The following is a 14122-nucleotide window of genomic DNA, read 5'->3' as shown; positions in this document are numbered from 1 at the left end:
AACTGGCAACGGAAATGAGCTACATCCTTTTGCCAATCATTAATGCAGCAGTTTAAAGCTAACTAGATTTACAGCAGACAAAACCAGCTTTAACACTTTCAGTACAAGCATTCATTCCAGCTCCATAAACAATGATATTGCTAACCATGAGGCACAGCTTACATTGCTGCAGTTAAGAACTAACTTGCTTCTCTGCTTCAAAAACTTGTTTCCTTTTTGTTTTCATCTGTTTTAATTCTCCATTGATGAGTAGGAGGATAAATAGGCCTTACAAAAAAGCAAGCCCTGACATGCTCTGTCAATGGTCAGCCTTGGAAGTCATGCAACAAAGTAATTGCATGCAAACTTGTGACCACTTTACCCAAGGCTGATGTTTCTGGCAACCTCTATTATTGACTTCTCACAAAGACTTGGACCTCAAAGCTAATTGTATTAGTTTAGCAAATGTTATTTCAAGGTCACTTAGATTCTGTTCTTTTAAAATAAGAACTTTGTTAACTTACAAATCTCATCTCTGGTTGCTGGTTGAAAGTGCTCAATGGTATGGCAACTCAGATAAGCAGTGGCATCAGTTTTACAGGAGAAGAATTTGATTAGGGCAAAAATATCTTGTTTTATTAGACAATAATGATTTGTAATTACCTTATCATAACTTCATGCTAGTTTTCCCTTCCCATTTATTCATTGTTGAGTGGCGAAAGTGTCAAATTTTCATACCTAGCATATGAATATGGGAATTGAGAACTACAAAAATGTCTGGCACATCATAATTTAATAGCAAATTATTTACACCAATTATTCATTGGAGAGGAAAGCAGCTTAATGGTTGGCAACGAAAATTTCTATCATCTCCACAAGGCCATGAAGTTATAAAATTCCTTCATACAGGAGATACTGTAGGCCATATAAAGTTAAATAATGACAAGATATTTAACTGTACATTTAATGTATTTAAAATAGAAACTTAATTGTAATGTAAATGTGTTTATTCATATTGATCCTCTCACCACCTGACACAAACCAAGTCTGAGAGCTGTGTTCTTGTACAGCCAGCGGTGGTGCTTCTGAGGTACTCACTGGGTAATCTTCCTTCATCGGAATACACCATGTTACCTTTTTTACTCCTGGCACTGCTTCCAAGCAATGTTTAAACATGGCCCAGCAGTGATTCATCAGCTTAGTGAGGATGATAGATGGTCATTAGTTGGTGGTTTCCTGGCCATGTTCAATATGATGCCATGAGACCTCGCAATGTTCAGTCACCTAATTTTACCCAATTGCATACCACTGGTGCACCTGTCCTAATAGTGAGGATGGCATACACCCAAGCATCACGATGGAGGGGTCTGCCAGGTTGGATGGAAAGGTACAATTCTACGATAACAACCAAGTTTAGCAGATTTCTAAATAATATATTTCTGCCAACATGGACTTCAGTATCCTGATGCTTGTAAGGGAGGAGTTTGTTCATTGACTTGATGTATTATGAGCCAGGAAGTGACCTTCCATTACTACATCTAATGCCTGGGAAGCTACCAAATCATGTGGTTTTTGTATGAATTTTATTTAAACTTAGTAGCTTGCCTTTAGCAGGGAAGCCCAGGATCCAGGGGCATAGCCTCAATAAAAGGGACATCCTTTTAGAACGGAGATGAGAGGAATTTCTTCCGCTAGAGTGGTGAATCTGTGGAATGTGTTGCCACAGAGGGCTGTGGAGACCAAGTCATTGGGTGCATTTCAGGCAGAGATTGATAGATTCTTGATTGGTAAGGGGGTTAAGGATTACAGGGAGAATGGGGTTGAAAAAGACAAAAAAAAAACAGCCACGATTGAATGGCAGAGCAGACTCAATGGGTCAAATGGCCTAATTCTGCTCCTCTTATCTTATGGTCTAACCAAATGGTTTGTTGGGCCAATTAAGAAGGTAGTTAAGAGTCAGCCTGCAATAATGTCTCTGCAGACAAGCACAGGCCAGATCTGGGGTAAATTTCTGTTCTTCAAATCCCTTGGTTTTTATAACAACCCAATTCATGATCACTATTACTGAAACTGTTAATTTCAGAATAAGTAAATCTAAACTCCCCCAACACCATAGCAGGATTTGAATTCATGTGTCCAAATCATTTGTCCAGGCCTGTGCATTGCTTATCCACAATGCCTTCATTTCCAAAGTTGTCTGGACATGAACGCACATACTTCTACTTCCCATTAACTTGTTCATGAAGTTTTAGCCACAAGTGGGCACATCACAATAACTTCATATAATTATTACCTGACATGCACGTATATCACACATCTAACAATTTAAGGATATTTTAAAATAGATACAATGAAGCACAACTTTTGAAGTCACCTTTGTAATATAGGAAATGCAGCAGACTATTGTAGCTCTCACTTATAAATTCCCTGCCTTCAAGAGGTAGTAACAGGGTTAGGGATAATAAATTGGAGGAAAAGCTAACTAACCAAGTTAGGAATACATGGGTCGTTTTTGGATCAGCAATCAATGAGGCATGACGTAGATCAGTACAAGGGCCACAACTATTTTTAATTTTATATTGATGACTTGCATGAAGGGGCCAGATGCAATTAGCCAAATGTGCTGATGATACAAAAATTGGGTGGGTTTGCAAATTATGAGAACACAAAAAGCCTGCAAAAAAATATAGATAGTTTAAGTGAGTGGGCATGATGATGCTGGATTAAGCATCATGTGGGAAAATGAAATAATTCATTTTGGAAGGAAGAATGAAAACACAAATTAATTAAACAAAGTGGGACAACAAAATGCTCATTGCAAAAGACATCTGGCAGTTTGGAGACATGAAGCACCAAAAATTGGCATGCAGGAAATCAACTGAACTGTTGTCCTTTATTGCAAGCAGCATGGAGCATAAAAGTAGTGAGGTCTTGATGCAATTTTATAGGGTGCCATAAAGACAACACCAGGCATACAGTGTATAGGTTTGGCCTCTCCATTAATGAAGCCTATACTTATTGTGAAGGTTTTTGTGCTGCTTCCAAGGTTGATTCCTAGCATAAAAGGGTTTATGTATTAAGAAAGGGTGAGCAAGTTAGCCTATGTTCATTTCAGAACGAGAACGGAGCTCAGTGAAACAAAGAAACCAGGAAAATCAACAGGGTGGATGCTGAGAGCTGTTCTAGATATTACCACTCAAGAAAATAAGGGAACATGGTTTCAGAAAACCATTCACCAATTTCAGACAGATGAGGAACTCTTCCCCCCCCCCCCCCCCCCCCGACAGTTCTGAAGCTTTGGTTTGCTCTACCCTCGCGAGCTGTTGGGGGAGAGTTACTGAACAGATTGAATATAGGAATAAAATAGCAAAGCACGCAGCAGTTAGAGAGCATTGGTGGAATGATGTTCCTCTTCTAACCAATGCTGCCCGACTAATGAATAATTCCAGCATTTTCTATGCTTATTATTGAACTCTAGCATGAGGTTCTTTGAAGTTTCAATTTCAATGTGGAGACTGACACTTAAACTACAATGAAGCTAAGAGGTTTGGAGTGAGGGTAGGAAAGCATGATTGAGAATGATTGGATCAGCCATGATCTTTTTGACTGGTGGAGATTGAGGTGCTGACCAGCCTCCTGTTTCTCATGCCCATATGATCAAATATTACCACAAGCACCAATAGTGTCTTTTATTAAAATGATGCAGTATTGCAAGAGTGTTACAATGCTTCGGATTAATTAAAGTTAGGCTCCCTGCCCCTCTTCTATTCTCTCTAAGTTTCCATAAACAGCTCTATAGAGAAAAAGCAATCTTCTCTTTTCTGGCAGTAATAGATCAAACAGAATCCAGACCACTAACTTCAAATTTTATTCCTCTACAATTGCTTCAAATAACCATAAGCTCACGCAACAAAGGAATCAAAGACTTGCATTTCTACAGTATTTTATTTTTCCACCTTCAAGGTCCCAACATGCTTTTTGGCAAAGTAACCACTTCATTTGCGTACTCCCTACTGCAATGAATCAATCACATTACCGTCAGAAAGGCCACCATTCATTCTGTTAAAAAACAAATCTCTCAGTAAGCAGAACTTTCTGGATTGAGGAGCTGAGTTTTATATTTCATTAGAATTCCAAGACAAGGGGGAAGTATTATACTTTGTATACAAACTTCAGCATATTGAAAGGTTTATTTATACTCACAAAAACACAGGGAAATCCCCAAATCTGAAACAGTTTAAAGCCTATGAAGTGCTGCATAACCAATTATGATTAACAAAAAAAATCAAGATGGTCACACAGAGTTAAAAATGAACCCACATTTTCCTCAAACTCAAGCACCTACAACTTAGTCTGCGGCAAATTTTATTTGTCAGACTTAACATCATGAAGAACCTGCCCCTGGCTCATTAGATTAAAAACCCAATTTAAAAATACTACACAAAAAACAGAAAATCCTTATTTTGTCTAAAATGTTTCTCTCCCTAGCCCAGGGACACCATGGTTGAAGTCAGTGATCACAAGTCAAAAAGAATCTGACCCCAGTGCAGCTCTGTAATTTTTTTTTAAACACAATGCACTAAGTTTTAAAATGAAAAGGTGTTCAAAAGGACTACTGGATGGACTAATTCATTTCCCTCGCTCACCTTATTTCTTTTAGATCCTAAAGGAATCAAGATAGATGGGCTCTCCAAGTCCAGAGGAGACGCAGCTCCATCACATCCCTGCACTCCAAAATGTCAGCCGGAAATGGTGGGTTCAATGCATTATATAACATTTAGCAAATGCTGGTGAGCATTCAAAATACCTTGCACATTTCACCCACAGCAAACAAATGCAGTCATTTGAAATAGAACTGCTATGGCCAAACTCCACAATACAACAGCAGCGTTCTCACAGAACAGCTTGTATGCAAGAGAAGAGAAAGGAGCACAACTTTCTCATTGCTTCTATGAGCAGTATAATCCAAAGCACTGCACAGATTCGGCCAAAGACCTACGTTTCTCACACTCAAAGGATAAGAATTTAGGCAAAATGTAAGACTCTGTTAAGATGTAAATTATGGCACTCAAATTCATGTACAACCACAGTGGCAAGAAACTGTCAGAGAAAAGTGTATGCTTTCTGTTTTAAAACTTTCCATCAGCAATCATTATATAGAACCTTAGTCACACAAAAGAACATCCATCTGCAAGGATGTTCTTTGAATCATACAAACAGGAAAAAAAATCCAAGTTACAGGAGGAAGTAACCATTTGGCCCATTGTCTGAGAGAGCTGGTGGTGGGTGGGTGGGGGGGGGGGGGGGCTGGTAGAGAGAAAAAAAAAGGGCAGACAAGCAGTCCCAAGGTAACAAGCTGGTTCCATTTTTTAGACATTCATAAGTCAACTTTGTCCCCAGGTCATTAAGTACATAAAAATTACTCCATTATGGTAAGCATACCTCCCTAGTATTATAATGAACGGCATCACAAGCAGAGACCGGAAAGAACAATTATTAAAAGTGCAGAGAGAGGGACAACTAGTTCTACCGATCATAGGAATCAACACATGTACACATCACATTTAAATTTAATAATATTATGGGAACTCGTTATGCTGTTAGGGCAGGCACGGTAGCTTAGCAGTTAGCGTAACGCTATCACAGCGCCAGCAACCCAGGTTCAATCCTGGCCACTGTCTGTAAGGAGTTTGTACGTTCTCCCCATGTCTGCATGGGTTTCCTCCAGGTGCTCCAGTTTCCTCCCACATTCCAGAAGATGTACGGGTTCGGAAGTTGTGAGCATGCTATGTTGGCGCCGGAAGCGTGGCGACACTTGCGGGCTGCCCCCAGAACACTCGACACAAAAGATGCATTTCACTGTGTGTTTCGACGTACATGTGACTAATAAAGAAATCTTATGTTAGGTGTCCTTAAGTCAGGTATTCATAACCCAGGGACAGACTGCAATCTTCCTTTCCAGCTTCTGCTTTGAATAAACAAGTATCTTACAAGTTAGATGTGATTATCTGCTTTACCTGCTTAAAATGTTTGGGATTTTTTTTAAAATTAGAAGGCCTATGCACAGACAGGATCAGATTTCTGAAGTGATGCATTTAATATTTATTTATTCAAAGAAGTGGCAGATGGAATACAGCATAGGGAAGTGTACGGTCATGTACTTCAGTAGAAAGAATAAAGGCATAGATTCTTTTCTAAACGGAGTGAATTCAGAAATTGGAGGTGCAAAGGAACTTGGGAGTCCTGGTGCAGGATTCCCTAAAGGTTAACTTGCAGGTTGAGTCAGTAGTAAGGAAGACAAATGCAATGTTAGCAGTCATTTCAAGAGGATGAGAACATAATAGCAAGGAGGCTTTCTAAAGGACTGGTCAGACCACATTTGGATTATTGTGACCAGTTTTGGGCCCCATATCAAAGGAAGGATGTGCTGGCATTGGAGGGTCCAGAGATGGTTTATGAGAATGATCCAGGGGAAGTAAGGGTTAACATGAGAGGAGCATTTGATAGCTCTGGGCCTGTACTCACAGGAGTTTAGAGTTTTGGGGGGGGGTGGGGGGGGGGTGGTGGTGGTGGTGTTGGTGGGTGGTAGTGGAGGGAATCTCATTAAAACCTACCAAATATTGAAAGGCCTGGATAGAGTGAATGTGGAGAGAATGGTTTCCACCAGTGGGAGAGTCTAGGACCAGAAGGCACAGCCTCAGAATAGAAGGACATCCCTTTAGAACAGAGATGAGGAGGAATTTTTTTAGCCAGAGGGTGGCGAATCTGTGGAATTCATTGCCACAGATGGCTGAGGCCAAATCATTGGGTATATTTAAAGCAGAGGTTGATAAATTCTTGATTAGTAAGAGCGTCAAAGGTTACAGGGAGAAGGCAGAAGAATGGGGTTGAGAGGGGAAAAAGGTATTGGCCATGATCAAGTGGCCTAATTCTGCTCCGATGTCTTATGGTCTAACATATGCCCCTGCCCCAATGTTTCCAGACATAGAACAAACAAATCCCATGCACACACAAGACTTTCCAAGTCTGGTGAACTCAAATCAGTTCATCTTGGAAAATCAAAACAAAACTGCAGACTCAAGAAATCTAAAATAAAAACAGAAAATGCTGGAAATACTCAGCATATCAGGCTGTATCTGTGGGAAGAGAAACAAAGTCATACAGACCCTTCAAAGGTCTTCGACCTGAAACATCAACTCTTTCAGTTCAGATCCAGATTTACCCACTGTTCCAGTGACAGGATGTCCTCAGCAGTAACATCCCATTCCAAATAAGAACCACAGTTTACAAAATTAGTTGAACAAATCTCTTGGCTGAAAGGCAAACAGAAAACTACAACCAATCCACTAGCATTTCTGGTTGACTGCAGCATTTGGAAATGAAATCTTCATATTCCTTCAGACAACACTGCCATATGCTGCTTGTTATAAAGAAAAGCTGTCAAAGTTTTAAAAAAGACTTGACCTGCATTGAGGATATGTATGGAAACTTACTTTAGCAACAACTTGACTAATGATCCTTAACCAATACTAATACCATTTTAACTGATACTAATGACTCTTAACTGAAGTGTCACCCATACTACCTGCAATGGGGGTTCACTTCAGCTATCCTGGCGGAAGTCGACATCCCATCCCAAACGGACATGAAGCCTGCATTTCATGAACTATACTCCATGGTCAACAGCCTTGAAATGAGATACCCTGTGAACCTCTTCGTCATTGCTGGTGACTTCAAGCAGGCCAACTTCAAGAGTGTTATCAAAATACTACCAGCACGTCTCCTGTCCCACCAGGTGCCCCAAACACCCTTGACCATTACTCCACAAATAAAGATGCCTACCAAGCCACCTCCACCACTCCCTCCCCACCCACACATAGGTAAATCAGACCACCAGGCTATGCTCCTTCTCCCTGCATACAAACAGAAACAGGAGGATCCAGTACAGGAAGTCATATAGTGCCGGTCTGAGGAAATAGCTGAGCTTCTACTCGACTGCTTTGAGTCGGTAGACTAGTCCACATTCAAAGGCTCAGCTGCCAGCCTAGATGAGTCTGTCACCACCATCATGGACTTCATCAGCAAGTGTGTTGAGGACTGTGTACCAAAGAGGATAATCCAGGTGTTCCCAAACAGAAACCATGAATGAACTGGGAAATCTACTCCCCACTGAAGTCCAGGGCTGTGGTATTCAAATCAGGTGAGCCTGACCTATGAGAAATAGAGATACAACTTCCGTATCAGGAATGCCAAGAGACAATACCAATCCAAAATAGAGTCCCAGACCAGCCATCGGTTCTGGTTTGGCTTACATGCTATAATGGGCTACAAAATGAAGTCAGGCAGCATCGCCAACAATAGCGTATCCCTTCCCGATGAGCTTAACGCATTCCATGCGTGTTTTGAACAGAGGGGGATTAGACTGTCAGCACCCCAATCCAACAGCCTCCAATACACCCAAACCCACAGTCACCGTTGCAGACACAAGATCAGTCTTCCAGAGAGTGAACCTGCAGAAAGCATCTGGCCTGGATGATGTTCCTGAACACGTTCTTAGATCCTGTGCCGATTAGTTGCCGGGGTATTTGCAGACATTTTTAAACTCTCCCTGCTTCAATCCGAGGTTCCCACCTGCTTTAAGAAGGCCACTATCATCCCAGTACCAAGATAAACAAGGTAACATGCCTTAATGACTACCGCCTGGTGGCTCTGATGTCCACCATCACGAAGTACTTCAAGAGGCTAGTCATGGTACACATCAATTCCAGCCTCCCAGACAACCTCAACCCACTGCAGTTCACCGACTGCCAAAACAGGTCCACACCCACAGCAGATGCCACCTCCCTGGTCCTACACTCATCCCTGGAGCATCTGGACAGTAAAGACACCTACTTCAGACTATTGTTTATTGACAACAGCTCCACCTTCAAGACTATAATTCCGAGCAAACTCATCTCCAATCTCCAAGACCAAGGACTCAACACCTCCCTTTGCAACTTGATCCTTGACTTCCTGACCAACAGACCGCAATCAGTAAGGATAGGCAGCAACACCTCCGACACAATTATTCTCAACACTGGTGCCCCACAAGGCTGCGTTCTCAGCCCCCTACTTTATTCCCCATACACTCACGGCTGCAAGGCCAGATTCTGCTCTAACTCCATCTACAAGTTTGCAGATGATACCACCGTAGTGGGCCATATCTCAAATAATGATGAAATCGGAGTATAGGAAGGGGAAAGAGAGCTTAGTGACATGGTGTCATGACAACAACCTTTCCCTCAATGTCAGCAAAACAAAAGAGCTGGTCATTGACTTCAGGAAGAGGGCGGTGCACATGCACCTGTTTACATCAACAGTGCTGAGGTCGAGAGGGTTGAGAGCTTCAAATTCCGAGGACTGAACATCACCAAATAGCCTGTCCTGGTCCAACCACAGATGCCACAGCAAGCTCACCAGCGCCTTTACTTCCTCAGGAGGTTAAAGAAATTTGGCATGTCCCCTTTGACCCTCACCAATTTTTAACCAATGCACGATAGAAAGCATCCTGTCCGGATGCATCACAGCTTGGAAAAGCAACTACTCTAACAGAGACCAAAAGAAACTGCAGAGAGTTGTGGGCACAGCTCAGCACATCACAGAAACCAGCCTCCCCTCCACGGACTGTCTATACTTCTCACTGACTCGGTAAAGCATCCAGTATAATCAAAGACCCCACCCACCTTGGACATTCTCTCTTTCTCCACCCTCCCATCGGGCAAAAGATACAAAATCCTGAAAGGAGCATTCTATCCTGCTGTCGTAAGACTATTGAACAGTCCCCTGTGTGATAAAATGGACTCAATCTCTCAATCACAATTCTTGATCTCGTTATGACCTTGCACCTTATTGTCTACCTGCACTTTCTCTGTAACTGTATTCTGCATTCTGTATTGTTTTACCTTGTTCCTCAAATCACTGTGTAATGAATTGATCTGTATAAATGGTATGCAAGACAAGTTTTTCCACTGTACCTTGGTACATGTGACAATAATAAGCCAATTTACACTGGTTATTGAATGGTGGTTTTTTTGTTATACAAACAGAGCAGGGGTTTAATCTCAAATGCAAAAAGGAACGGTGATATATTCCCACCAGACCCAGATATTTTCCCTGTCAAAGAGCCAGACGTCTGCTGTCAACTCCACAGAAATTTGTGCCATTTCTGGCAGCTGTGGTTGGATTAAATGCTAGAGGTTTAGTAACATGACCTCATACAACACTATTAGATCTTAAAACTAACTCAGAAACAGAGAGATGAGATGAGATGAGATGAGATGCGGGTTTAGCATTTCATTCCAGGTACAATGAAGCAGCTTGTCATGCAGTGGAATGTCACCCACGATTCCGTGCACAATTTTCCAAAATGGAACAGACTTCCAATATCAACTGAACTTCAACTGATTTCATACAGTTCAGGGGACTCAAAATTCTCAATTCCAAGTCCCAAGTGAAAGACAAAGAAATGTCAGTGTTTGCACCCAGGATTAACTTGGGCAACAAAGAAATAAATTCATGGTAATTTGAAAATTGAAACTCACAATATGTAATGCTGCCTTATTTGAACTTACTTGGTAATTCATTGACAAACAGTTTGTACAATTCCAGGAATAGCAGAGCCTTCAAGAAAACCTCTAGGTTTATCATAAGCTACTTGATCTCAATTAACAGTGGAATATAGTTGGCCTTTGTAAATTCAGACTAGGCCTTTGTAAATTCAGACTACAGGATGGAAATTTGGAGGGGGGGTTAAAAACACAAAAAACACAAATCTTAAAAAGATTTGGCTTTTAAAATCATAATTCAAAACTTCCATTGGGAATCAATAATAAAGAAAGAAATGGGAGTTAATTTTTACAATGCAAAGTGAAAAACTAAAATTCACTTTCCGTCTATAAGCATATCCATCTGTCTGTTCAATACAAACTCATCTCTTGCTTTCAGTTCCTAATTAACTTAAGATGGAAGCACTCACAGCTTTTCCAGCAACCGACTGGTGCTCTTGGCTCGGAAGGAATCTTTCGCATCCAGGTCTCTGATCTTGCGTGCCAATTCTCGAACTTCTCTACTCAGCTTATTGTACCTATTAAAACAGAAGGATGATAGCCCTCATTTTTCAACCACAAAGTAGTTACTTGTTCATTTTCACCAGACAAAACAAAACCAAAAGTAATCAGAGTATGTTCAACATGACAATGAAAAGGTGCTCAAAAGACAAGCCACATCTGCAAAAAAATACTTGAACCCATATCGTTGAGCTCTCAAAAGGTCCATAATGGAGAACCTGCAGCCCAACATAACAAGACTTTCACCTTCAAACTTCTCATGCTAGAACCTCAACTGAAAATTAACAAGATTCTCCGCCACAACTGAAAATTATTTTACTCACAAGAATGTAAAGACATCATGACACCAAGAAAAATTGTGCTGAATAGTCACAATACACAAAAAGTGCAGGGGGAACTCAGCAGGTCATGCAGCATCTACAGAAGGAAATGAACAGTTGACATTTTGGGCCAAGACTCTTTATCAGGACTGGAAAGGAAGAGGGTAGAAGCCAGAAAAAGGTGGGGGGAGGGGGAGAAGCACACACAGGCAGGTGATAGGCGAGTTCAAGTGACAAGCAAGTCCAGATGAGAGGGAGGAAGGTAAGTGGGGGCAGGGCAGGGAAGACAATAAGCTGAGAAGTGATAGGTAGATGATTGGTCAAGCTGGTGACTGCCATATCAGATGACATGAAACCTTGCAGAAATTCTTATGACTGCAGGATCTGCATCTGATTAAATATTCAGCAACAATTCACTGATCAACGTCTTACTGTGCACAAAACAAAAATTAGGTGCAAGTGTAAATTTTACAGATCTCCCCCCACACACCATCATTATACAGTCGTGATTATACCATAAGGTAGAAGGGAGATCACAGCTTTTAAATAGAGTTGTGAATTATGCTTACACATTGGACAAGGTTAATGTGTTAACAAGCGTGGGGCACAGTATAGGAAGATGGTTGTAGACTTGCATCACAAAAATTGTTAGAAACATTAAAGAATGCAAAATATGTGCATACAAGTTTATTCCTTAACTGTGTTTAAGAAATTAAGAGCATCTTTGACTTTTCCCAAACTGTGGATTGCAGCCTGCAAAGGGATTGCGCAATTGAGCAACCACAAGATCCACACCGTCAGATCAACAATCCTGCTGCCTTGATATTCAGTCAAACTCATGTCATTGGACTGAACATTTAACTAATCTGACCTGCCAACATGACACCACTGCAAGCACCAGCTCTGAAATATACTGAGCAATAAAAGCCAAGGACAGGTGAGGGAGTGGGGAAACAAGTGGGCAACTTCTTGAAATAGATTTACATTGTCTTCTATGTGGTATTCTGCGACAGTCAGACTTAAAGAACTATATAATTGTTAGCTTTGATGCTCGATTTCTATTTTGATTAGGTTGGCATCTGGGGTCACATGAAACTCCAGAGTCAGAAAGATACAGCACAGAAACGGGCCCTTTCACCAGTGGATCCACGTTGATCAACCACCTATTAATCCCTTATTTTTATTCTCACATTCTCATCAACTCATTCCACCCTCTTCCACTTCCCTGCACACTAGGGGGCAATTTACAATGGCCAATTAACCTATCAACTCACACGTCTTTGGGATGAGGGAGAAAGCAGGGCACCTGGAAGAACCCCTTGCAGTGCAAACTCCACACAGGTCGGGATTGAACCTGGGTCTCCGATGCTGTGAGGCAGCAGGTCCACCAGATGCGCCACCATACCACTTTATGGTTTAAGACAGTTATCCTGTGAATATAGTCTGGCAAGACCTGCTCTTGGTACTGTTGCAGGAGACCATTCAGATAAAATGTAGCTTCAAACCAGGAGATAGGATGATGTGTAACAAAAAGAAAAAGCACAGTTTAAATGAAAGCCTTTAAACAGAATCTTAAGGAGAAGAAAAATTGACAAATTGAGGAAGAAATTCTAGATATTAGAGTCTAACCGATTTCAAATGGTGGGACAAAAGTAGTCAGGTGGAACTCATATCTGCTCAATTGCTTAAGGCTCTGCTAAGCAGTTTCCTTTGTATCCTGCCTCCTGCTATACCCAACAGTCTCATTTGTCTTGATTTGTAAGAGGACTAAAACAATGATTCACCACTTTCATTACACAGTAAAATTGTGCGTGTCCAAAACAGAAATATTCAGAACTAGCCTCAGTTTCTACAGTTCAATTTAATGTGTCAAGATGTATTCAAGTCACTTGCAAATTCATTATATTGGAACATGCCAATTTAGAAGCTCAATACACAACAAGACCACTATGCCTATAGAACTTAACCTTAAGATACTGGCATTTGATTGCTCAGGTTACACATTCCCTCCAGCACTGAAAAAGAACTGAAACACCCAAGGATTACTGACACAAGCTTTAATGAAATGTCAAACCAAATTCCAATCAGCAGAAAATCTCAAGCCTTCAACCCTCTTGTAGTAAATGAAAAGGTTTAAATCTCAACTAAAACAGTCTAAAGATCTCAAGTCAAACTTGATTCAATTAAAACCCATTTCACAAAGCTCTACAACATGCCAAAACAATGTATTAAAGCTTCAACAGCAAAAGCAGAACAGAAATTAAAAATTTCAACAGCAGCCGACTAAGCAAACCAAAGGTAAGTTTGCTTTTTGTATTTGTATTCTACCATTTTCCAAATACATGCTGCTTGCAACTCTCCCTCAGGCTAGGGCAGGCAGCAAAAGATGCTTTCTATTGTCGTGAATGATGAAGCCCTACTGATTGACAGGCTGAACATTTTGAAAGCTTGGTAAATGGTTGCAATAAGTTTGGTCCAGGGATCAGACAGACTACTTTTGAATTCTGAGGACAATTACATCCTATCCAAGTGCCGGAAATGGTCCATGTTTTCCATAGTTCATATTAGTTTGAATGATGAACTTGTAACGGCTAGCTACACTACTATAAAATAAAGACACGGAGTCAGAAGTCGATTGCTCGACAGGGCCGCGGTGCCTTTTATTCGAACTCTTCCCGCACTTGAGTTCCTGCGCTGATGTCACGCATGGGTCACCTG

General features: G+C 41.1%; 1 protein-coding gene across 2 annotated transcripts in view; it reads right to left on the bottom strand.

Moving 5' to 3' along the window:
• The window catches only part of imp3 (IMP U3 small nucleolar ribonucleoprotein 3), a 173489-nt gene that overhangs the window by 149316 nt on the left and 10051 nt on the right, over nucleotides 1-14122 (bottom strand). The window contains exon 2 of one of the 2 annotated variants that reach the window (XM_052012455.1): nucleotides 10994-11101. The exons of the other annotated variant lie outside the window; for it this stretch is intronic. Coding sequence (XP_051868415.1) covers nucleotides 10994-11101 — 108 coding nt within the window. The remainder of the gene's footprint in view (nucleotides 1-10993; nucleotides 11102-14122) is intronic. 2 annotated transcript variants of the gene reach the window in all.

The sequence above is a fragment of the Pristis pectinata genome, chromosome 3 (assembly GCF_009764475.1).
Source record: "Pristis pectinata isolate sPriPec2 chromosome 3, sPriPec2.1.pri, whole genome shotgun sequence".
Taxonomy (NCBI): Eukaryota; Metazoa; Chordata; class Chondrichthyes; order Rhinopristiformes; family Pristidae; genus Pristis; species Pristis pectinata.
The sequence above is the reverse complement of the archived record's forward strand: the minus strand, read 5'-3'. Positions and strand labels throughout refer to the sequence as shown.